A 25,613-nucleotide genomic window follows, 5' to 3' on the forward strand; every position below is an offset into this window, starting at 1 on the left:
TAACTTGGACCATGTATTCATCATCTATGACAGCCTACCATTTGGAGGATCTATATTACTAACTCCGTTCATAAATACATATCATCCTACAATGTAGGTAGTAGAACTTCACCAAATTGTGCTCTCAGTATTTATAGAAAACATCATTATCATCAGATATGTTAAAAAATACTAATAAAATATTCTATTTATACCAATTTTCATGAACATATTTGCACGAAAAGAAATGGTCAAAGTTTCATATTAAGGATTTTACCTTATTTCTAAAATAACATGTATATCTAAGCGAGGAGCAAGGGGCAAATCATTTTTTTAGCATCTAGGCATAGATGTAGCTCGAACAATTTATTGCTTTTAGTTGCAATTATTTCATGGTTCCCCAATATTGGGTTGTACCCCTTTCCCTGTAAATATGTCATACACGGTTTATATATTTATGCTTGCATCCATTGGTGGGTACATATGCTCAATTAGTTTTGGATTTTCTACAGTTAAAAAGCTTCTAAAATTAGTCCATTGTGTGTACTGATGTTCACTATTAATTTTTAAAATGTTGTTTCAGTACTACCATATATAATAATAATTTGATTTACCATCTTTATGTCTTTTATGGATTCTTTTTGCAGTTTCCAGATTCTTTATGAGCTCTTCTGGTGTAAGAAAATTGCCCTCTTTGTGTGTCTTCTTCATAATGTGCAAGCCCTGAATTGTTCTTTTAAGTTCCAGATTTCTGGATGTGCAATCTTTCAGAAATGTGTGTCTGTTTTTAAGAGCAAAGATCCATAGTCAGCTCCTTATGAGCCATGCAAATTTGCCTAATTCAATAGAAAACAATTCACTTGCTCATTGGGTTTCAAAACAGTTTTGATTAGGGCAAATAGGATACTGATAAAACATGTACAAAAAACTTGTCCGCGCATGTGCGTGGGCCGCTTCCCTAGTTAAGGAATAATGGAACACGCGGCAAAAGAATAGGCAAAAGCGCGACCCATGACGGGAATTGGCAAAACGTAGCAAGGGCGGATTGGGTTTTAGCTAGGGCATGTATGTGTTTGGAAAATTTCATCGCAAAAGGAAAAGGGGTTGTAGTACTCCTACCCAAATGGATGGAAAATCATGTCCCAACAAACGTAGCGGCCACCCGCGACCAAGCTCCTCCTACTACCGCGATGTAAAAAGAACCAAAAAAATATGTTGTATTTTTCTAGTTTCCACAAGAGAGGTTGTTTAAATTGATTAGTTTCTGTCTACAATCCCATTTTGATTTAAACCAGATTCTGGGAAGATCTGTGGGATGGGGATTCTACTCTTGCTGATAGGTTCCCTAGGTTGTACACACTCACCTTTAGTAAAAATATCACTGTGGACAAAGTGGTGCAGTCGGGCGGCGTGTCTAATTTTCAGAAGAACTTTGTGGCGTGAATTAGGTGTTTCTTGTAATGAGCTAAGGGAGTTCATTTCACATGTGCAACTATCTGATACCGGGGATTCTGTTAAATGGCCGAAAGGGGACAAGGGTTATACAGTTAAGAGCATGTACAATGTTCGCCAAACAAGGAGGCCCCAAGGGATCTATAAAAAGTTGTGGAAAATGAAACTGCCGGCTAAAATTAAAATTTTCTTGTGGTTAGTTCTTTGAAGAAGAATTCTGATTAAACATAATCTGTGCAAAAGGGGCTGGCTGGGGGATAAAAATTGTATGTTTTGTGCAGGTGCTGAGTCTATGGATCACCTGTTTTTTCTTGTCCTTTGGCTGGTTTCATGCGGGGGATTGCTCAGGTAGCTTTTGGCGTTGATCAGGCTCCCAGATCAATGGAAACAACTGGGGGTGTGTTTCGGTCAATTCCATGGGAGTAGACTGGTAGCTACTAAGATTTTCATATCTGCTCTGTTTTGGACTTTATGGAAGACGTGAAATAAGGCCAGTTTTGATCATGTATTGCCGCATGATCCGGTTGGGGTGGTTTTTCACTGCTTTCACTGGATTGATTTTTCGCTTGATTTGCAGATCCCAAAGGTGGCAAGGGTGCTGGAACAAGGAGCTGAAGCTTTTCAGAGGGTGTTGCGCGAAGTTTTTGATCGATCTAAGGGCTGGACGCCTTTGGGAAGAAGGATTGAAGACTGAAGACCTGACCATTTCAGCTGTGGGCTGTCCTGTTTTGGTTAGGGCACTGTTGACGTCCGTCAAATTGGCCTGGTAGTCAGGCGTTTTGTTTTTTCTACTACTGTTGTTCCTATTATGTCCTTTGGTTATGCTGGTGACCTGTGTAGTAGTAGCTTCTGTTCAAATTGTTGCAAAAGCCGTCCGTGTAAACACTATATATGGTTTCGTTAAGGAAACTGGGGGAAACCCTTTGATCAAAAAAGGTTAATTCAGGATGGAGAGAGTATAAAAATGGGGTTCTTTATCTCTCGTATACTTAGAACTAGTTAAGTGTCCGTATGTTGCAACGGAGATATAAAATCGTATCGCTTAATAAGAAGAATGAGCAACATGAAAAGATTAATGTAGACATTATTTATTAGATAACAAGTCATTACTCTTACACAATCAAATTCCTTGTGTCAATGTAGGAGAATTTTTTTTAATACAATCGAAATGAGCAATTTAACCAAAAACATGAATACGACAAGGTTGGACTACCGTGGTGGCGGTGCACTGGCAAAATGACGTCCCGTTCACCTACTAAAACATCTGACCTAAGCTTCCACCCTTGGCTTGACAACCTCAGAGATAACTATCTTGTGCCGCCGTAGCGAATGGCTTCACAATCTGGGAAATTCAGGGGTGAAAATGAAAAAAGGACGACGTTGCGTGGGTGGGGGTGGGCAGCGGACAACGTACGACGGCGTACAGACTCTAAATTAAAGTATGGTAAGACCATGAATAGATATGCATATGTCAAGCGAGGAACGACTTACAGTTACCAAGCGCCCATCAGACTGCAAACTTCCCGATCACCCCAATGCTTCTGGGAGGTAGCATCGTCATAGATTCCGATGTTTTCAGGCAACACGTCATCCATTGACTTATTAACATACACTTTCACTTCTTATAGGAGCAAGCAAGTGCAGATAGTGGAATGTACAATACGCCAGTATGCGTAGCACAAAAAAAAAAGACAAGCCCAACATTTGGCTTAATTAATTAGAGTGATATATAGAAAATGATGTCATATACAAATTCTAGATATCTCACCGTCATTCTCCATCTAATTGGTACACAATTTTTTTTTTTTGCAAAGCCAGAAGAAGCTAATTCTCTCAGTTGAAGCTACTGCAATCACAATACAAGAAAACTGCAAGTCTTGATCCAGAGAAAAAAAAAATCATATCCACTGGAATCTGGTCCAGAAGAAAAAAAAAAGAAAACGACATCTTCAGTTCTTGATCAAGAGAAAAATTGCATTTCAGTCAATCAGAGATTTGCACGCCCGACATCCAAGAAGAAAATAGATAGGGTAGAATATAGGATGCATAGTTCATCCTATACATGAACTGGATGTATCGTTCAAATCCAGATCTTGAACATGGTAAGAACAAAAGGAAAATCAAAATGCTATTTATTTGTAGAAAGAGAAGAATAGTTTGTAGCTCTTTTTTACTGGAAGTATGACGCAGGCATTTTTTGTAACAAAGCACAAAGCTGTCTGGTTTATTCTTGGTGGTAACATGTAAAAATCAAAAAGCTATTTATAGCCACCAACACTCTACTCTGGCCCATCTTTTTTGAGTCTACACATCTCAACACAAAAACCACAAGGATGGCTTGTAGTGCCCTAAAAAAATAACAGAAAAAAAGTCTTGCACTGCTTTAACTGAACCGAGAATGAATTGAACCATAATGCTCCGAAATAACGCACATTTATCTTAATTTTAGTTTCAACAATTCAATTTGCCAAACCCACCTTCTGAGGGATGCCACAAACTCCCGCCTTGTCATATGCTTCATCTCCTCCGGCTCCTTCTCAGAGTTATCTACCTGAAAAATATAAATAAACATATATGGACTTTAAGTACAACTTCAGTAAGCTACAATATGTGGTTATCATTCACCAGTGACCAATGGCAATAAGATATTGTTAAGTTAAAAATGTTTCTTTTAGAAACAATGGACAACCTAGATCTGGAAGAGTATATACATGCTTACTGGAAAATTTGTCTTCGTGATCGGGCCTCAGTACTTGAGAGCAGCCAAATCATAAGCACCTATACATGCATATCATATCAATGTTAATTACAAGATGAAAACAATAATTAGAGAACAATGACTCCCGTCTAAATAAACAAAGAATTTTCATTAATTATTTGGGTCGGAATATTGCTTACCTAGATGAACTGCATAGAGTAAATCAACACCAACCAACCGATCCGGAAATACAATAAGCAAGTAAGCAACATTGAGGTGAAAAGATCAATATATAGCAAACGGACGGGGCTTGTCTGCTCCTCTGTGTCTTACAGGATAAAGACATAGACAAATGCTTGGCTATAGCAGGATAGAAGATGAGGGATGACACGATTACTACCTTCTAATGAGATTTCTGGAAAGCTGAAGGTTGGATCTCAAACATGTTTGTGCACGAAACCTCATAATACTCAATTCCCTGAACTTAACGCTGCTTCATAATTGCTAATACAGGGCATGGTGCTGGAATCTGCAATTTAACGCTTAAAGGTAATTAGAACGTTCAGTTCAGCAATACCATGAGCATGCAAGGCTACTACCTCAATAATGTTTTTTCTACTACTGTTGTTCCTAGTATGTCCTTTGGTTATGCTGGTGACCTATGTGGTAGTAGATTCTGTTTAAATTGCTGCAAAAACCGTCCGTGTAAACACTATATATGGTTTCGATAAGAAAACTGGATGAAACCCTTTGATAAAAAAAGGTTATTTCAGGACGGAGGGAGCATAAAAAAAGATCTTTATAACAATAATAATAATAATAATAATAATAATAATAATTATTATTATTATTATTTACTTTTAAATTTGGATAGTTTTCGCAACAATTATATCTATTTGCACAAATATCTCGAGGGTTTTCAATCGCTAATACTCCTACATAAAGCCCGATAAGAAAATTCGCAATAAAAGAATCGGTACTCTCTCCGATACATAATAAGTGTCTCATATTTATTACTCCCTCCGTCCCATATCAAGTGAAACTTTTGATTACATGTATCTAGACGCCTTTTAATCATAGATACATTCATATTTGTGCAAATTTGAGTCACTTGATATGGAACGGAGGAAGTACAAAGTTAGCACAAAGTTATACTAAACACATACACTTATTATGGATCGGAGAGAGTAGTTAGTAGTTTTTCTTATAGTTAGTAAAGAACAGTTAGATATTTATAACAAGAAAGAAAAAACGGAGATTCTAAGTGGGGCACGTGCCCCGTTGGTCTTCCAGTACGGCGCGTGTCCTGTCGTCTGATCTTTTTTCTTCCCCGCTCTCTGTCGATGCTCTTGGGATCGCCTCTGCCTCTCTCTCTCCGATCTTCTTTCCTCCCGATGGTATTCCATCTCTCTCTCTCCCTCTGCGCTTCTCCTCCCCAAATCCCGACCACCGCGGCGGTCCAAAATCACGGCAACAGAGCAGACTGCGGCAGCAACGCGGAGTAGGGCACAGTGGGGGATAGGGAACAGGGCCAGAGGAGGCTGCGGCGGCAGTGCATGCGCGGCGGCGTCGAAGGGCGCGGCGGCGTCGAAGGGCGCGGGGCCGTAGCAGGGTGTGGCGGCGAAGAAGGGCGCGGGGCCGGAGCAGGGTGCGGCGGAGGCGAAGGGCGCGGGGCCGAAGCAGGGCGCAGCAGCGGTGAAGGGCGCGGGGGCGGTGCATGGCGCAGCGGCGCGGCCGGAGCAGGCCGCGGCGGCGGAAGGCACATGTGCATGCGCCGGCATGACTGGAAACGGGTACTGCCACCATACTTGCAGCACGTCGAGTCCGTCGTCAACGACATGGACCTCCCCTGCTGGACTTCCTGTGGAAAACGGACACCATCCTAGTGCACGCAAGGTGTTTGACATTTTGTCGCACCCATAAGAGCTTGCATATCATTGTAGGTTGAGATCTCTAGTTGGTTTTCGTAGTCTTCAGATTATGAGGCCTTTCAGATTATTTTATACATATAGATGTATACCATTGTTGCATGTTTATGAGTTTTGTGAGGTCATAATGTACTTGATCAGTTTGCCATCGTGGCAAAAGGTCATGACCGTCATGATTGTAGGAACTCCTGTAGTAGAAAATTCTTTTTTGTACTTCCAATTCATATCCGTGAATGTGTTTCTCGTGTTGAAAAAGTTATCTTCAAAAGTTATGTGTCGAAACAATTGCAAAAGAAGTTACCCCTAGTGATCGGATTATTTGATCTTAATTGACATGTTGTATACCGTTGCTCACTTGCCGTATTTTTTTAGCCTAATGTCCATTTTATTTTATCCTAATGTCATGTAATACTATCTAGTTGCCATGATGTTTGGTCCTAGTTGCCATGATGTCGTATCATAGTTGCCATGATGTTGTGTACTAACAACCATGCATGTCGTGTACAACCTACTTGTCGGGTTGTCTGGTCCTAGCTGTCATGTTTTTTGATCATAATTGTCATGTCGTGCACTACTAAATATCATGTTGTGTATTGCCTAGTTTTCATGTTGTCGATCCTAATCTTGCATAGCTTATTTGACCATATTTGTCACGTGTTTTGTCATTACTCAATTGCCACATTTTTACCCTAAGTGACCAATTTATTTGATCCTAGTTGTCATGTTGTCTGGTCATAATTGCCATGATGTTGGGTCATATTTGCCATGTCATGCACTATTAACTTGTGTATTGCCTAGCTGTCATATTGTAGATCCTAGTTGCCATATTGTCTGGGCATAATTGCCATAATGTTGGGTTACAATTGCCATGGTTTTTTAGCCTACCCAACTTTGACCCTATTTGTCATGTGTTTTACCGTTGCTCAAATTGCCAAAATTTGTACCCTAAGTGACCAGCTTATTTTATACCAGTTGCTATGTTGTCTGATCTTAATTTACATGATGCTGAATCATACTTGCCATGCCGTGCACTAGTAACTTGTTTTGTACTACATTGTTGCGATGTTATCTAGTCATAATTGCCATGATGTTGGATCATAGTTATCATGCCAACTTGTCTTGTACTACCTAGTTGCCATGTTCTCTGGTCATAATTGCCATGTTGTTTGGTCATAACTACCATGATGTGGATCATAATTGTCATGGCTTTTTACATTTAGTGACCAGATTATTTGATCATATTTGTAATGTGTTTTACCATTGCTATATTGCCACATTTTTTACTCTTAGTGACCAGCTTATTTGATCCTAGTTGACATGTGTTTTATCATTGCTCAACACATCTGTTATCCTAAGTGACCAGCTTACCTAATCCTATTTTGACATGCGTTTACCATTGCTCAATTGTCACATTTTTACTATTTGTGGCCACCTTATTTGACCATAATTGTGTAGATCATCTTTAAGGGAGTGGTTTTTAACGAAGAAAGTGTGAGAAATGAATGTGATCCGATGCCTTTTTAGAGATGAGATGTGGACTGGTAGTAATGTACTCCCTCCTTCCAACAAAGGATGTCTCAACTTTGACTAAATTTGAATGCATCTATATACTAAGTCATGTTTAGATACATCCAAAATTTGACAAACTTGAGACATCTTTTGTTGGACGGAGAGAGTAATGGATTTTTTTTCGCATCAGTGTAAATTTATGTCGAATATAAGTTTTTTTAGGGGGTGTTGAATATAAGTTGGACAGCTGGGTCCTAGGATGTTTTTCTAACGGGCTTACATGATATGCACACTGTGAGAATCGAACGATCGTAGGAAGAATCGACCGAGCTGCGTACTGCTGCCTGCTGGGCTGTTCGCCTGTGCGTATTGCTGGGCTTTTGCGCTACTGTCAGGTGCGAGCCGGGCTGCTGGGCACCTGCGCGTGCGAGAAATCCAGGCGCCCCTGCGCGTGCGAATAAAGCCGGCCACCTCGCGAGGGCGCCGTACGCATGCATACGTGGGGCACGCGGCTGTGTAGCACTGTCCAAGAAAAAAAACTAGTTTAGTAATCAGTAATCATTTTTGAATGTGAAAATAAATCTTCGTCTATTTTACTTTCTTCGAAATTTCTAATTGTTTGAATTGTGTAGTCTCCCATTATGGATATTGGTAACCGGCTTAAAGCAATTTGATAATAATTTATTCATCACGATCATAAGTAGATAGTTCATATTCTTTCGTCATTGATAAACAACTTGTCGGACATTACTCAACACAATTACCACAAAATATATAAACTTTGAAATCAACACTATAATTAAGCAATTATTTCCTTTTAACAACCTTTTCACATCTCCAATCCACAATGGAGAGATCTATCAAACATACATGAACACAAACTTCACAAGCAAAACCAATTAAGCAATTGTGCCTCGAAAAGTCTTTCCCACGACAACCTCCTCTCGATGAAGCAACGCACTGACCATCACCGGCCATGGGTAAATCATGAAGTTATGCAAAAAGAACGATTGATATGTATTGCTAATTGATTTATTAATCCTCATAAATGTCGTTGAATTGCAAAAAGTATTTGAAGATCTGGATGTGCTTAATGTGGCTTATACTCCCTCCGTTCCTTTAAGATTGGCTCTTAGGTTTTTTAGTCTATTTCAGTTTAAGTGGCATTGAGAGTTTTTTAGTCAAACTGCCCCTCCGCACATGCAGCAACAGTTATTATTCCTGGAAACCAAAGCAACGGCCTCTTATCTCTCTTTCCAAGTGCCTCCTTCCTCTTCCTCTGCGGCTGGACCAGCTGAAAGCTACTTGGAGGAAGAGCCGGAGATAGGAGGCCAGGCGCGCTCGCGGTCGCGCGGGCGGGAAGTCCAGCTTCCGTACGTAATCTGCATGCAGCATGTCCCAAGCGACACCACTGGTGCATGCACTGTACTAATTAATTGCAGCAAGGATCAAAACAATCCGGATTAGTTTCCTTGGTATGCGTTTTGATAGCTAAGATGCCAATCTTAAAGGAACGGAAGGAGTATATCAAAAGAAAACTTTGGGCTAGGGACGTGATCCGCGGAGCTGGGCAGCGGCGGCGAGCAAACTTTAGGGTTAGGCGGAGAAGAAAGTGGGACGCTTAGATGGAGAGAGAGAGAGAGGTCGCTTTTGGTGACATTCGAGTGTAAATTCAGAACAAGAGGCAACTTGACACAACACGCAAGTGATACTAGCCGTCGGTAACATGATCGGACGGACGGCGTGCAATCCAGAATCGCCGTGAGGCTTCAATTTTGTTCGGCCATAGAGATTGACGTCTTGTTGCTCTTGGACCTGACAAATTCTTCCGATCATTTCTTCAAAATAAAAATGACTAGATATACAAAAAAACAAAAATAAATGGTACAGTAAATTCCTTTCGAAAATAGATATTCAAGGATAGATAGAATTGGAAATTCGTATTCGGTGGGCTCGATTCACTGTTCGGATGTCGCTGACCTGCTGAAGTTAACCGCTAGAATTAGCACCGAATTCCGAATCGTTTTCCCGCATACTTGCCCGCCCGCCACGCCACGCGATTCCGACCCCATCCCGCACACCAGTAGCGGTTGGGGAATTTTCCGGAGGGGCGAGCGCGCAAGGGGGGGGCCTAGCGGTAGACGGCGAGCGGCGGTCGACAGCCGCAGGCGGCGCGTAGAGGTCGACGGCGGCAGGGCGGCGCGCGGAGGACGGCGGCCGCTGGCTGGCGTCGCAGGTAAGAGCTACCTCCCGCTCGCCCTTCTCCAGACCCTCCGGCCGTTCTCCAGCCACCTTGCCCTCCCCCCATCCCCACCTCCCCCGCGTCTCCTCCCTCTCCGGTGCTGGTCGAGCTGGACCAAGCACCGCCTGCACCCATGGCGTGTGCTCCCAGTAGCCCCTTTCCCTTCCAAACCTCATGGAACATATACTAATTGGAGCAGAAACCCTAGATTTACTGCAAGTTCTTTCATCCACGAACTTTAGAGCTAATCTCTGTTTTTGTAACTAGCTCGTTCTTCAAGCTGTCCAGTACAAAACCGCTGCCGCTGAATGTTTTCCAATTTGATTCCATCCAGCTATATAATTAGCTCTGCATACCTTAAAAAAAAAAGGAGCTCTGCATAGGTTCTCATGTGTGACTGTACATACCTGCTACACATTGTTAACCCTATTTATTCATTTTCAGTTATCTGAAAGATGCCCCACTCTGGGTGTGATCCATTCGATGGTGGTTTATGCTGTTCATTTTGTGAAAACAAACATTATAGCAAGAGAGTAGATTTCTGTTTTTGCTCTCTTAGTGCCCGTTTGATTGATTCTGATGTCTGCCCATCGACCATGTAGCTTCTGCCAGTGGGCTAGAACATTGTATATACGATTATGGAAAATGGAATGGGAATGAATGGAGTAAAATATTGTAATATGAAATATTGAGCAGGGTCAATTGATTGAGGTTTTATAGTAGTGTTTTAGTATTTATTTGAGGACTACGTGCATTGCATAAATCAGTGCATCACCCTTTTTCTTTAAGAAACTTTGGATAAACCTTACTGTACCATTTTCTGTATATCTAGTTTGTTTCAATCTAGTCAAGTCACTGATATTGATGCTCTTTTTCACAAACTTCCTTCCTTTTTAATCATGTTATTGATGTTAAATCTGTAATGTTGATTGGCTTAATATATAGTTTCTGCCTCCTTTTCATGCTCCATTTTATTTGGATATGCATAATGTGGTTCTGTGAGGCTTTAGGTTTGTTTCTTTTGCCGAGTTTGGTTTCATAAGATCCTGATTTTCTTGTTGAAGGAATGTCCTCAGTCAGCACTTCTCAGCCCCCAGCGCCGTCAGAGGCAGAATCTACAACAGCTAATGGTATTGCAACACCTCATGATCCAGGTGATAATAAGCATATTGATTTGTCTCTCTACAGTGAATACCTTATTTGTATTTTGTAGCCTTTCTCATGTGCCAATTTGATCTTCATGAATTTGTAGGGTCTGATTCTGCTGGACCGGCAAGAAGTAGACTTTCATTGCAGTTGGATCAGCGGTCTTTACATTTTTCTGTTAATGCTTGGGTAAATGTCGTAAATGGACATGCATTTTTTGTCAGCAGTTACTGTATCACATGGAACTTTGTATAGTTGAAACCAATCCTTTCTGAAGATTAGTCTTGTCTCAGTTGGTGCATGACTTTGGAGTGCAAGATCCATCTCAATTTGCTACTGCCGCAGATAACTATGTTTAGGCTTAGTTGAATGGAGTGTCAAACAACAGCTAAACTGTGGAAGTGATATCAGTCAGACCAACTGCTAGTCCAAGGATATTTTAATTTAGCCTACCCTGCAAGCTGGCATTCATCAGAATACCTTCATCTGAACCCCTCTTTTGCCTAATGGAGTTTACCTTCAAAATTCCTCATAAGTAAATGGATGGGCAGGATTCATTGATCATATTATTATTATTACAACAGTAAGCAATCAGTGAGGCAGTTTTTTCCTCTGTTGATAACTGCAAATAGTTTAGCTAGTAAATAGTTGCATTATCTTTTTCATACGCATTTTTTTTTTGCCAACAGGTTCTTATTGTTGCGTTGATTGGCATCCTTCCATTGGCAACCCGACAACTGCAATACAAGGGATATCATTTGTCACTTCTTGGCACAACCTGTACCACAGGATATTCTTTATTTGCTCTTTATGGGGTGAGTCGGTAACATGAAACTGAGAACTGTAATTGCTATTTTATCCTTCCCATTTTGGACATCTTGCAGAAATTAATTACCATTTCCCTTACCTGTCAGCTACCCAGAGCAGGAAACACGCAGGCTGTTCAGGTCAGGCGTCACCATGTAACTTCATCGAAGGATTTTATACCATTCATGTACTGCCTTATGTTTGTTACGTCTAAACTACACTTTAAGCGTAAGCAAATGAAATATTTATCTGCATTTATTTATCTTCTGCATCAAATTTTCATATCACTGCCCATATATCTTGGTTTCTTTATGCATGATGAGATGCTCTTTTCTGCAGTTGTTTTGGTACCGGTAATATGTTGGGCACTCGGACATGTGGCAAGATTTCTACGATGCCATTTCAGTAATTCTTCTCTGTACAGGTAAATAAAATTGTCAGATTTGTAGCAACAAAATGTATTGCGCCTATGCATATACAATTCATGCTGTTCATATAAGTTGTTGTCTTGGCTTCTTTTGTTTTTACTTCATCTATCTGGGCTTGCACCCCTGTAAATCTATCATAATGGTGCTCTCCATAGTCTTTTCATGCCATGACGAACAATACAGTTGAGATAACCCTATTCCATGCATTATAAAACACAAAACAAAAATGATTGTGAGATTTTTCGGTCCAGTCTCCCTCATAAACTGGATCAGTTATTTTTTTTGCTTAATGAACAGCCATAGCTCTGGTGGGTTACCTGAAAATGGAAACAGAAATGAGTTATTGAGTTATTCGTATGGAATTTGCATGGTAACACGCTGATAAAAACACAGATGAATCATTTCCGTGAACTGAATGATGCTAGCAGCTTGCAATACTTCTTTTGTTGAACATGGTGGTAAATGGATTATTAACAATTGTGTTGTTAATTTTTAGGGCATACCTGGAGCCACTTTGCACATGGGTTGAGACAAACACAAATGCAGTCAACTTTCTGTGTGCTAATGCAGAGATTTTGTTGGGCTTTCTTTTGATCTTATCTCTGTTCTCGTCAGTAGACCCTGGCCTTGTCGATTTCTCATTTCCCCTCGTCCACCTAACTTCAAATTCTTACTGTTCTTTAACTTGTGCAGGAAAAAACGTAATGCTATGCAAACATTCATGTACTGGCAGGTTAGTTTCTAGTAAACATTGATTTTCTTCTCCGAGTGATCTACCTCTTGTTTACTATTAACTGAAATGTAAACTTTCTCATGTATTATACTGTGTGGTGTAAAACTATCATCACAATAATAGGAGTGGCCCATCCTCTTCATGGCTGACCCTGATTGACATATAAGTTTTGACCATAACAAGTGCTCACTGAATTTGACAACAAATTAGAAATGTATGACATAACACTTAGTTTTTGTAGTGCATTCCTATAGACCTGCATAACACCAATATTGGTAATACCGTATACATGGTAGCTTGGTATGGTACTGCCATACTGACCTGGACCGCAAGAGGGGCAGTGGCACCATGGCGGCAGATGTGCCTCAGGGACAGGGAGGACCCAAGGAAGGAGATTGCGGATTAGATTTGTTTATTTCTCGTTGGTTATTCCTTATGGCCAAGTCCTTCTATATAGGAGTCCCGCAAAAAATATATTAAATAGGAAGCGGCTGATTACACGAATTCCCAACAACAGGAAACTATTCGATCAATGGGGCCATTCCATTTTTCTTTACGAAATGCAGGAAATCCTGTCCATTTGAGGTTCTTGAAAAAGAGAAGGAAACTATTCGGTCAATTGTTAATTGAGAGGAAATAACTAAAATAGGATAAGGTATTTCCCTAGCTCTACTTGGTGCCTAAGGCATGTCTCTTTTCCCATGCTCCTGGAGCCATGGCTTGGTGCAGCCCATGTAGGGTACATGTATGACAAATATAATCCAGTGTTGGTGTGATGCGCACACCAATTTATGGATTGATGGCTTTCAGTAATCTCAAGAGACCACCAAAGCAAATGCTCCAGTAGCTGAACCAAGCCACCAACTAACTAAACACTACCGTATTACATTTTCATTTGGAAAAGTATCTAGGCAATGATTTCAGACTCTTTTTTTTCAAAAAGGAGGGAATACCCCCGGCCTCTGCATCCAGTCATTTTTATTTCATACTATAGACACTATTACTGGTATGTATTAATAGAGTATAATGTCTAAGCATATTCTGATCTCACTCTGGTTATCTGGCATTGCAGTTGCTGAAGCTCATGTATCACTCTCCTTTCACTGCTGGTTATCACAGAGCTATCTGGCTTAAAATGGGCCGAACAGTTAACCCCTACATCCACAGTTACACCCCTTTTCTTCATGACCTGATAAACTCTGGCATGAGATGGTGGTTCAGGTAGGATGGTTATGGCTCTGGTACCATCATTTAAAAGAACATAAATATTTTTGGTGATGTTTTACAGTTAACCCAATGATACTCTTTTTTTAGCAAGGGGAGCTTTTGTGAGTGACCTGTTATAACTCTTTTGTGTGACATAGAGCTGATGATAATTTTTAGTTAGTGATCAGTAACTCCTGGAACTTTGCCCGTGATTGGAGAACTTAGTCAAGATCTTCAGACTGACCTGTTTGCCATGAAGTGGAAATTGGCAAGCGATTGTCTATTGTGTAACAGAATTCTGTGTTCATCTCTTGTGGAACGGAAAGTTTCATCTACACTATGCAAATCCCTTTTAGTTTTTACGAGAGTACAACATACAACACTCCGCCTTCCATTATAAGAAATACTCTGTCCGTTCATAAATATAAGTTATAGTTTTGTCCCAAGTCAAACATCTTCAAGTTTGACCAAACTTGTAGAAAAAATTACTAAGATCCTCAATATCAAATGAGTATACCATGAATATATATATATATATATATATATATATATATATATATATATATATATATATAATGGCAGATGGAAAATGCATTTTGGCCCGTACGTTCCTTTGCCTGTACTATCACATCGTCCATAATGCTTTGAGATTTGAAAAAAAGTGCTCAAGGGAGGCACCAGTAGCATAGACGAGTCAACTTGTTGTAGGTGCAGCGCATGTGCGTCAGTCCATCTGTCCCATCTTGCCCCCCACGGCCCCACCCCGCCCCACCCCACCCCTCCCATCTCTCTTTCTCTCCTGCTCTCTCTCCCCCTGGTGCCTCTATCTTCTCTCTCCATCTCTTCGATGGCAGCTCTCTCCTGTCCCCATCTCTCTACTGGCCGCATCCCGACGAGGTCCAGCTCGGGGGTGAGCTCGCAAACCTGCTCCGCGTGCACAAGTCGAAGAGGAGGTGTGTGGTGTTCCGCGGCGTGGGTCAACTGAACGGAGGGAAGGTCGTGGGCATGGGAGCAGGTGGCCGGAGGCGACGTTCTGCGATGTGGAGACAAGCCACTAGCTCGGCGAGGTCAAGGGACAGGGGAGCAGGTGGCCACGCGCCGTCGTGTCTGCCTCGTACCGCCTCTCGTCGGAGCACGTGTTCCCCGCAGCATACAACGATGGCGGGGCCGTCGTGCAGTGGAGGGCCTCCGGTGCGCGCGGGAGACAACCTCGCGCCTCAAGCAACGCCGGCGGGAGCTTCTTCTCGTGTGCAGTGAGCGTGCGGGAGTTGGGCTCGACGTCCGCGGCGATCATTTTGTCGAACAGGATGCATGCAAGTCCGTGTCGAAGGCGTCGCCGCTGCATGTGTCGGGACGGTGCTTCATCAAAGCCCAACCTGCACCTGTCCGCTCTTTCTGTGGGTGTGACGGGATGGAACGGCGAGCACCAGTGGCTAATCGTCAACAAAACTTCATTCTCTTGATTCCATGCGGAGCGTATTCGGCTTGGCGTTTGTTATCTTTCTCTCAATTGATTTCTAGATTTCCTCAACAATTGATTGTGTGCAGTGAGCGTGCGGGAGTTGGGCTCGGCGGGCACGGCGGTCATTTCGTCGAACAAGATGCGTGCAAGTCCTGGTCCTCAACGGGTCCGGAATCTGCGCATCATGGTTCATGGACGTGGCCGACGAGAACATGCATGCCCCGCCTCGCATCCTCCCCCTCCGTCGCTATCGACTGGGTGAAGCTCAACATCTAGTGCTACCTCGGCATTGCCTTCGATAGTGTACAAGGGGTAGGGGAAGCACGGACGCGATGCGTGGAGGACGCGTTCGTGGCAGCGCTCAAGATCGACGCCAGCAACAACACCTTAAGAGACCACCTCCTGCTGCGCGTCGGCGGCTCGCCATCTCAATTCTCAAGCGACAGCGACATGGAGAGCGCGCATCGAGGTCCTTGTCAACACAGTGATGCTGGAGGCACCGTCCGACCGTCGCAGGCTTCCTCTAGGCCGGCGCGAGCCGCCACCGCCGCCTCCTCCCTAAAAACATAAAACCGGTAACCGCATCTACCGGAGCTCCTTCCGCAGACAAGAAGGATGAGCTCCTTGGCGCAGATTGAGGTCATGGAACTCCTCACGTCCAGGTCGGTGCAGATCCAAGCCATGGCCGGACCTCGTCTCGTCCAACTCCTCGACGACGACAACGAGCAGCACGTGGACACCGACGGGCTGCTGTTGCACAGACGATGTGCGCCACCCGCTCACCCCGCGTCCTCTTCTCCATCCGCATCGGCGAGCTCGTCCACGGTGGTGCTCCAAGATGGGACATGGGAGAGAGGTGCGGGAAAGAGACATAGGTGAGAGAGAAAGGAAGAGAGAGAAAGAGAGACGTGCGCCTTGCAGTGGTGTCAGTACAGTAGGGATGCCATGAGCTCATCTGTGTTTCCGAATCTTGAAGCATTATGGACGGCCTGATAGTACAGGCCAAGGAACGTACAGGCCAAAAATCCACTCTCAATGGCAGATTTAATAAAACTATTTTGAAGTTCTAAATGTTGGTAGATTTTTCTATAAGTTTGGTCAAACATGAAGAAGTTTGACTTAGTAGAAAATTAGAACATCTGATATTCAGAAACGGAGGCAGTAAAGTCGCGTTGAATAATTAGGTATTTTCGATGAATATTTAATTCAGAAAATAATAGTATAAATAATGTACTCCCTCAGTCCAACAAAAAATATCTTAAGTTTGTCAAAATTTGGATGTATATAGACAAGACTTAGTGTATAAATGTATTCAAATTTAGTCAAGTTCAGACATCCTTTGTTGGACGGAGGAATATCATATTATATCATGCAAACTTGACAAACTAAATAGCAATGCACAACGATAAAATTCGTCTATTCCACATCATGAATAATATGACTATTGATCATAATCAACAACAAAGAGTAGATTACCTACGGTACAGTGCTCTCCTCCTGAGTTGGTTGTTCCTTGTTGATGAGCTTGTTGAAGTTGGTGACGAGACCAGCAGCGTCGATGTTGATGCCAACTGCAGCAGCTGCCTTGGCAACCTCCTAAACAGCTGCCAGTGCCTGTGCTTGCACTCCCCAAAAACGTTATCGACCGTCTCTCGGGCAGGATCTCAAAGGTTGGGTTCCGGAGGCCTGCACTCCTGGTGAGCTGAGCATGCAATCGATGGTATGGAGTATCAGAGGGCGGCGAACAATGAGCTTGGATCATATGCGCGACGGCTAGGGTTTGTGACGTTTTTGTTCGGAGGCTGAGGTCGTCTTATTATATAGGCACACAAGTGGACGTCGGTTTTGTTTAGGAAACCAAAACCGACTCCGCAATTATCGGGATTGATTTGTTACGCGTTCGCAACAGATTCCGACTGCCAGAGATAAGCAATGACTTGAACCGACCGACTCAAACTCGATCCACGAAACGCTCGCGCCGTCGTGAGGGCGAGCGAAGGAGGAGCGCGCGTGGGGATGTTCCCTTACTCACCTTGCTACTAGGTGGGATACCAACATTCCTTATATATTGGTCTCAACCCCCCCCCCCCCTCCCTCTAAAGTAGCAAGGTGGAACTATGCCACTTCTTCATCCCACTACATGAATGGGTTTTTGAGAATTTTCAGGAATTTAATTTAGTTTGGGCCTTGGGCCTTGGACTTTGTCGTAAATTCCAACAACTAGCAGGTTTGGCTTTGGGAGAAATTGGTGTGGGCTATCAAGTGCGTGAGAGATAACGAACAAAGCGAGACTAATGCCGGAAAGAATGGTTCGAATAGTCAAGACCGCTAAGGGCACGTATTATAAAACAATGCATTCTTAGATTTCTACGTTACTTTATGAAATATATATTTATTGATGGCAATAAATATATTTTATGAAATAGGCTACTCGTTCGAACCATAAAAATTGTCGCCCACTTAGTATAAATTTTGTAATAAGTTATAAGTTAATGCAAAATGGGTGATACTTCTTATGGCTCGGAGGAAGTACCTCTTATATTTGGTAAATAACGGTCCTCTAAAAGTTTGGAGTGATTACAATCTAATATAACAAAGAAATGTGTTGCTAAGGGATAACAATGCGTATAATGGAGAAAACATGTTATCTTGAACTCTTAAAGATTATTTTTTGACGCAAAAGAAAGATGTCTCTCATGTTTATGTTTCAAGTGACTTTTTAATTCAAAACAGGTGCCCTGGCACTTGGAAACATTCGGGTTTTTTTTGAGAAACACAGTATAAATGCAGACGTCACAACACGCGCGTACACTCACCCCTATGAACACACACATGCACACACTATCCTTATAAGCACTTTCAAAAGACTGAACCCGGCAGATCTTGAGAGATTGACGAAGTCACCGCTGGCGCCTCGCTGTTGACAGATACGTCACCTAACACTGAAAAAATAGGACCGGTTAAATCCTGAATTAATGCATGAAAATTTGACACCCATGTAAGTCTAGCGAACCTGCATGTTCCACCAGCATAAACCGTCCGCCTGTCAGACGGACACCGCGCTTGACCGGAATGGTTCGTTGACAAGTAGTGTCCGTGACTTGGTAGTGGAGCCAGACGACGGCCGACATATTCCTTTTCAATTTTCATGCTAGGACTTTGGTTGGATTAAAAATGCTCGGTCCTGACGTGGACCCTGTTTATTTTTGGACCGGCCAAACTTTTTTCTGTCATTTCGTCAAAACAAAAAATATTATCAGTCGTTAGGTGGAAATAACAAGTTGTTCGGCCGGCTAGCCAGGTGAGTCAAAATAGCTACATTTGTGGCAAAAGGAAAAGGAAACTACACTTTCTGTTCGTTAGGTGTTTAGATATGCACTGGTTGTTGCTCATGATTGTCGCTGATCATGAACAAGAAGAACATATGTGCACTTAACGCGTTTAATACCTCGGTCTCAAGCACACGTGTCCCTCTGATCAGTCTAATGCTAGCACTACAAGTTTCCTGAGATGATTCCTCGCAAAAAGAAAACCCGTAATGCATGATTGTCTCGCCTACTCACTACTCGGTTCCCGCTGAAGACTTCCATCGGGTACGCCACAGGCTTGCCTGGCTCAAGAGAACCACTCGGAAGGAAAGTTAAGGAAACATCCGCGCACAAAACGACGCACTGTTACTTCGATCTGTCGCTGAACTCTTTTTTTCTCTGTCGCTGAACCCTTAATCAGAAACCAGACGACGACTAACAACTTTGCGAGGAAGTACGTAACAACAGGAAAGCACCCAAAGTCCCAAACTACATCACGATTGCATCAACAATGGGGGGACATGCCAATATGGCATCGTCACCGGCGGCCGTGCTCGGCGTCCGATTCCTCATCAAGCCGCAGCACCTCGAACAGCCTTTCGAGGTTCTCGTGCGCCGATCCCCCAGGCGCCGTGGCCGCCTCTGCCCGCGCCTTCCACTTGGCCGCGTTGCGCTTCATCTCCTCGCCCTTCTTGCTTCCTTCCCCCATGAGCTCCTCGACGTGCGCCGCGACCTGCTCCCTTCTCAGCTGCTCGTCCAGCCGCAGCCCGATGCCCCACTCCTCCTCCCCGCACACGTACCGGCTGTTGATGTACTGGTCCGCGAACCCGGGCGCGCACACCATCGGCACCCCGGCCCAGATGCTCTCCGTGGTTGAGTTCCACCCGCTGTGCGTCAGGAATCCCCCCACGGCGGGGTGCCGCAGCACCTGCTCCTGCGCGCACCACTCGACGATGAGCCGCCGGTTTTCGGTTTCTTCGAGGAAATCGGACGGCAGGGCTTCCATGCCGCGGTCGCCGGCCACGAGCCCCGGGCGCACGACCCAGAGGAACGGGCGTTGGGTGCCCGCGAGCCCCCACGCGAACTCCGCTAGCTGGGAGAGCGACAGCACGGCCAGGCTCCCGAAGCTGACGTAGAGGACGGACCCGGCCTGGCGCGCGTCCAGCCACGCCATGCAGGACGCGTCCTCCTCCCAGAGGCTGAGCCCGGCCGAGGGGCCGGGGTTGACGCGGAGGTGCATGGCGGCGGCCAGGGGCCCGATGGTGTAGACGCGCGGGAACTCGTCCCGGAGGGCGTCGAGGACGTCCGGCTCGAGCTCGTCGAACGTGTTGAGGATGAGGCCCTGCGCCTTGGCGCAGCTGTTGGCTTCTTCCTCCTCCACGCGCAGGGCGAAGCTTGTCGGGTCGACCGTCCGGACGAAGCTGGAGATGTCGCCCAGCCGCACCGGCGGCATCCCCGTGATCCAGTCGATCGGCGTGTCCAGGTACCCGTTCGTCAGGTAGCTCTCGTCTGCACATCCCAAGAAACACACAGAAACTCAACATTTCAATCTTGATATACGACTTGTGACGTGCAAAAGAACTTGACGGACCTTTGAGGGGCGTGTAGCCGCGCTGGCGGAGCTGGCGGAGGCGGAGCGTGCAGAGGAAGCCGCAGGCGCTGGTGCCCCAGAGCACGAAGGAGGGGACGGCGAGCTCCTCGGCGACGCCCAGCGCGAAGCTGACGAGGCCGCTGAGCACGACGCAGGTGACGCGCGGCACGAGCCGGCGCGCCAGGGCCACGAGCGGCGCGCGGCAGCTCCTGCGGAGCGACAGGTAGAGCCGGACCGTCTTGTCGGGCGCGCGCCGGTCGGCGTTCTCCAGCCCGTCGGGCACGGACTCGAACCGGAACCCTTCGCGCCCGCGGAGCGCCGACCGCCGGAGCAGGCGCTCGTGGTTGTGCTCCGTGTTGACGAAGGTCACGCGCACCCCGCGGGAGTGCAGCAGCTCGCCCAGCTTCAGCGTCGGGTTGATGTGGCCCGAGCACGGGAACGGGAACAGCATCGCGTGCGGCGCCGCCGCCCTCTTGATCTCCTCCATGGCTTACTAGTTGGCTAGCTCGATCCTAAGCTCTACTACTAGCTTTGGTAGCTCCTGCTCACTACTCGATCGCTTCCCGGTGATCGACACCTGCAGCGACGTACAAAGGCAGCATTCAAATAGGCAGGCCAGGCCAGAGAAGAGAGGGCGCGTACGTCGCGGCTATCGAAGTGGATATGTGTGTGATGTTACCTTAGATTTGGTCACGCCTGATATATTCACGGTCTACTTGACAAGATCGTGTGCTCCGGAACCAAATCTCCCCGGCGACTGCTTGGAAGATCTTCGCGCCCGCCCGCCCGCGCCACACGTGACCAAATAAAGCTGGTAAGTCGGGCCGGGCCGCCGGACAAGCTTCTGCTCCCCCTCTCCTCCATATTTTTAATCTAGCTTTTACATTCATCTGGAGTACAAGACTACTACTACAGTAGTTGATCGTATCCTTTGGAGGCCTGCACAAGTGATCGCCTGACTGCCGGCTTTGGCGTGGCATGGCTGGCCGCGGAATTAAGAAACGTTTTCCTTCCCCCGTTTCTTCCCGTCCTAAAGATTCACCGGATCCATGTAGCCTCTGCAATCGAGGCGCGCGTCAGCGGCGACTTATTTTCAGCTGTTGTTTACTACTCCACGGCAGACGGAGCCAGCAGGTTTGCATGCAGGAAACGATGACTGCGAGACCATAGTTTTTCCATTTCATATGACTCGACTGAAGCATTTGTCTATTCGAGGATCGTCAGGAATGGACGGGTCGACAGGACCGCGGGGAAAGGGCCATGCCGGCCTTTCCTTTTATATACGCAAGCTACTGTATGTGCTTCGGATGGCGATCACGGCAATTGGGAAGCGCTACTTTATCCCGTGCAAATCTTCGCAGGATCGAATCTGTTGTTCGCTTGTGGGATGCAGGGGCATTCTTGTTCCCATCCCTTGGAGTATTATATATTTTGATGTGTACGCAATCATGTAAAAAGTAGCAGCTCAGTAGCAGTATATATCCATGCCATGTCGAAGATCGAAAGTTGTGTTCCCAGTTGGCCGTGGCATAATTTTGTTGAACGCTAGGATATGTCATCGATGCCTTTTTCTCTTTCTGCCGGAATCGAGTCCTAGTTTGGAATAAACAAAAGTAGGTGTCTGTTTAATTCAAACGAATCTGCAGTTTTCCTATGTTTATTTTTTTTTGTAGGATTTGAACCCCTAAGGATCCAAAATTGCGGGCTAGGAATTCTTGTGGCAGGGGGTATCCCAGAAAAGGAAATACTCCTGATATGCAAACCAAAGTTAAAAGGGGAGCTGGGAGTTATGAATATGAAACTATTCAATATTAACTTGATGTGTAAAAAGCTTGAAACAGAACCTGGAGGGGGGGGGGGGGGGGGCTTATCTTTAATGTGACCAGTAAACCATCTATTCTTTTTGCTGTAAAGACCTGCTTTGAGTTAGGGAGTTGTTTTTGCAATGCAGGGTGATTGTCATTGGGGCATCTGTGGCTATCTTGGCATCTAGGATATGGTTGGATGAGCCATCACAGGATGAACTTAGGTGTCTAGGAGATAAACTAATGGGGGTAGGGTTGAATGACCAACATGACATGTCTAGAAATGGTCCAAAAGTGCAAGTTCACTGTTAAATCCATGTACTCCCTCCGTCCAATAAAAGATGTCTCAAATTTGTCCAAATTTGAATGTATCTACACATGATTTAGTGTATAGATGCATTCAAATTTAGTCAAAGTTGAGACATTCTTTGTTGGATGGAAGAATATGATATGCTCACTAGTGCTGGCCCCAATAGATCCTTTAATCATCTCTGGAAAGCTAGGGTTCCTTTGAAAATTAGGATCTGGTTGTAGTTGATTTGGCATAATGCGATAGCTACCAAACACAACATGAAATGCAGTAATTGGAAAGGTGATACCACCCGCAGGTTCTGTCATGTATTTGAAACAATCCACCGGTCACTGGCAAAGCTATGTAGGGGCCAAACTGGACAATGGCTCGCCCAGGTTTTTTTGCCAAAAATAAATAAATTTAGGTACTACGCATCATGGCCCAGCCCACCAGAACGCCCAGGCCTAATGCCTCCCACAGCCCACACCTGGTTCTTTCTTGACGCGCTACAGGAGACAGAGAGAGACTGCGGGACTGAAGCTGTGAAGCCATGGAGATTTGTAGTATAAACTCCTTTGTTGGAGGGAGGGATTGAACAGCAGACATATATTTGTTGGGCTATTTGTAAACTCCGCAATATGTGCATGCTTTGAACATAAGCTGATTCGATCTCCAGCTGAAATTGTTTGTTATGCATGTGCCTTCTTGAAATATTGGGCAGGGCTCCAGCGAGGCGAGGATGGGGAGATGTTGCGATCAGGTGTTGTGCTCTTGCAGGAGGAAGCACTGGCACGTTATCCAGAGCAAGCCAAGAGGGATGTGGTGCGAATCCAAGACAAGACAAGTTCTGGGGATGTCGACAACAGATATGCACGCAAGCTGACACAATTTTTGGAGAACTAAGTGTGGCTTGACTTCACTGTTTCCCGCCTTTTTCACTCTTTTCTGAACTTGCGTGCGTTCTTGTTAGCCTGTGACGACAAGTTTGTGTTGAACTACGTGGGGGGTGGACATTGTCATTCCGTTATCTTGATAATGGAATTTGATCATATGATCGTTTGAAAAAAAATTGCGGGCTATGATTTCAAGATAATTTTTACAAGATTCAAATCTTACGAATTTTTTCTGTGTGTAGCATTTGCTTCACATGAATTGAGAGATTTCTAAGAATTGTGTCCAAATTGATCTAATTTCAAAGGATTCGAAAATTAGGTGAGACGTCATGCAAAATTCCATCCCAATCCTCTACTATTCATATTTTATGATTTCAAAATATTGTAAACCAAATAAACCCTGCACTACATTTTCATAGGAAATTTAACAGTCTCCTATGTGATACTTTGACCATCGGTTATTAAAAATATAGTACTACCTCCGATCCAAAATAAGTGTCGCAGTTTTGAACTAAGCTTAGTTCAAAACTATTTCAACCTGCGACATTTATTTTAGATGGGAGGGAGTATAATACTGCCTGAAACAAAACGAATTAGGCAACGTATGCAGTGAAAACCTTCATTCGGTGCAAACTTTCGTCTTAGGCCATCGGATCTACGATGTGTGGTCCACTTGCGAGGTGGGAATCAAAGATAAGACATCATAAGATAAGTGTAGGGGGTTATGTGGAAAACATGTTTAAGTGGGTGTTATGATTCCCAACTTTGATCTGCACCGCACATTTAAGATTCGATAGTCCACGTGGAAAGTTTGCAAGTTTGCACCAAATGAATATTTAAACTGGATACATCACAACTAATTATGCCTATTATGGAAATATATTTTAAGACATCTTAATTTAGAAGTACAAATTTTGATGTTTCTAGTGATTTTAATTTTTGGTCCGTAATGATATTCGATCATAAATAAAAGTTTAACCAACACAGATCCTAAGGCTCAGTTTATAGTTGTTGTGCTAAACTTATTTTACAATTTAACCATGAAAAATAGCTAACAAAGCGGGGGGAAATAGTTAGCCAAATGATAAAATAGACAAAATCTGGTAGAAATGCAATATATTCATAATCCACCACTATCAAACATAACAGAAAATAATAGGTATAGTCTTAAAAAAAGATCAAGTATTTGAAGGGGAAGAGCGTAATACTTATAGTTATAAAATATAATAAATTGTTATAGCATTTTTAAGACAAATTTGTGCATATGAGTTCATCACATCCAATGAAACACTTTAAAGTTTATCGGTGGTCAATTCTAGAAGCTTGACAAAAGTTGTATACAATACATCATGTTTTTGAAGGCTGGAGAGAGTAACTAAGAATTTCCCAATAGCATATCTGAAACTGGACAAAGTCAGTGGCATGCGAATGTAATTTTCCATGTTTTTTTTTTGCCAACTGGACCATTCATCTTAGGGCGTGTATAATGAGGTGACGACAACTTTTTCTTAACGATGCTATGTAGGATGATTGTCGAAGTGAAAGATAGAGGGGCGAACAAAGACATGAACCTTCTTTTAGCTACAAGATTATTTCTTCAGTAACATGACAAGTCAAATTTTTCATTGTACTAGATTTCACATTTTCTTAATAATTATTTAATTGATTTTATTTGTCTAAACGTTGACTATAAGATATGATACAGAAAGATGCCATATTGTACAACATGTTCAGCTGCCTTTTTTTAAGTGACGTGGAACACATAAGAGCATGCATCAGCCATTGATGTGGAGCATTTACAAAATATATAATACGATTATTATTGTCAGGAGGATATAAATTATGCTACTCCCCCTTTGCCATAATAAGTGTCATATTCAAGACACTTATTGTGCAACTTTGTACTAAAATCAAAACACTTATTTGAATTGGAGGGAGTAACCATTAGCGAAAGTTACGCTACAACTAGTGGTCGGTACATTATTTCGTCAGATGGTACTACCTAATATGTAGGTCACATCAATTTTGAAACATAGAAATCAAAGTTAAATTAGTACACTTGCATAAAGGTACCAAGTTATGCAAATGATGTGTACACAATATGACATACCACACTCGTGCCTAGTTATTTACT

General features: G+C 43.8%; 2 protein-coding genes across 2 annotated transcripts; one reads left to right on the forward strand and one right to left on the reverse strand.

The window, feature by feature from the left end:
- The first annotated feature begins 9,639 nt into the window (after positions 1-9,639).
- Positions 9,640-14,495, forward strand: LOC100841408. The gene is made up of 9 exons (XM_003564024.4): positions 9,640-9,802; positions 10,873-10,962; positions 11,061-11,143; positions 11,644-11,769; positions 11,869-11,989; positions 12,101-12,185; positions 12,686-12,799; positions 12,883-12,922; positions 13,995-14,495. The coding sequence occupies exons 2-9, from the start codon at positions 10,875-10,877 to the stop codon at positions 14,145-14,147; spliced, it is 810 nt and encodes a 269-aa protein (XP_003564072.1). The 5' UTR covers positions 9,640-9,802; positions 10,873-10,874; the 3' UTR covers positions 14,148-14,495.
- A 4,522-nt stretch (positions 14,496-19,017) lies between these two features.
- On the reverse strand, positions 19,018-21,974 carry LOC100843314 (7-deoxyloganetin glucosyltransferase). Its single transcript, XM_010229544.2, has 3 exons — positions 21,169-21,974; positions 20,490-21,066; positions 19,018-20,407 (listed from the first exon to the last, which is right to left on the reverse strand). The coding sequence occupies exons 2-3, from the start codon at positions 20,974-20,976 to the stop codon at positions 19,437-19,439; spliced, it is 1,458 nt and encodes a 485-aa protein (XP_010227846.1). The 5' UTR covers positions 20,977-21,066; positions 21,169-21,974; the 3' UTR covers positions 19,018-19,436.
- Between the last annotated feature and the right edge of the window lie 3,639 nt (positions 21,975-25,613).

Source organism: Brachypodium distachyon, chromosome 1 (assembly GCF_000005505.3).
Source record: "Brachypodium distachyon strain Bd21 chromosome 1, Brachypodium_distachyon_v3.0, whole genome shotgun sequence".
In the NCBI taxonomy this organism is placed as follows: Eukaryota; Viridiplantae; Streptophyta; class Magnoliopsida; order Poales; family Poaceae; genus Brachypodium; species Brachypodium distachyon.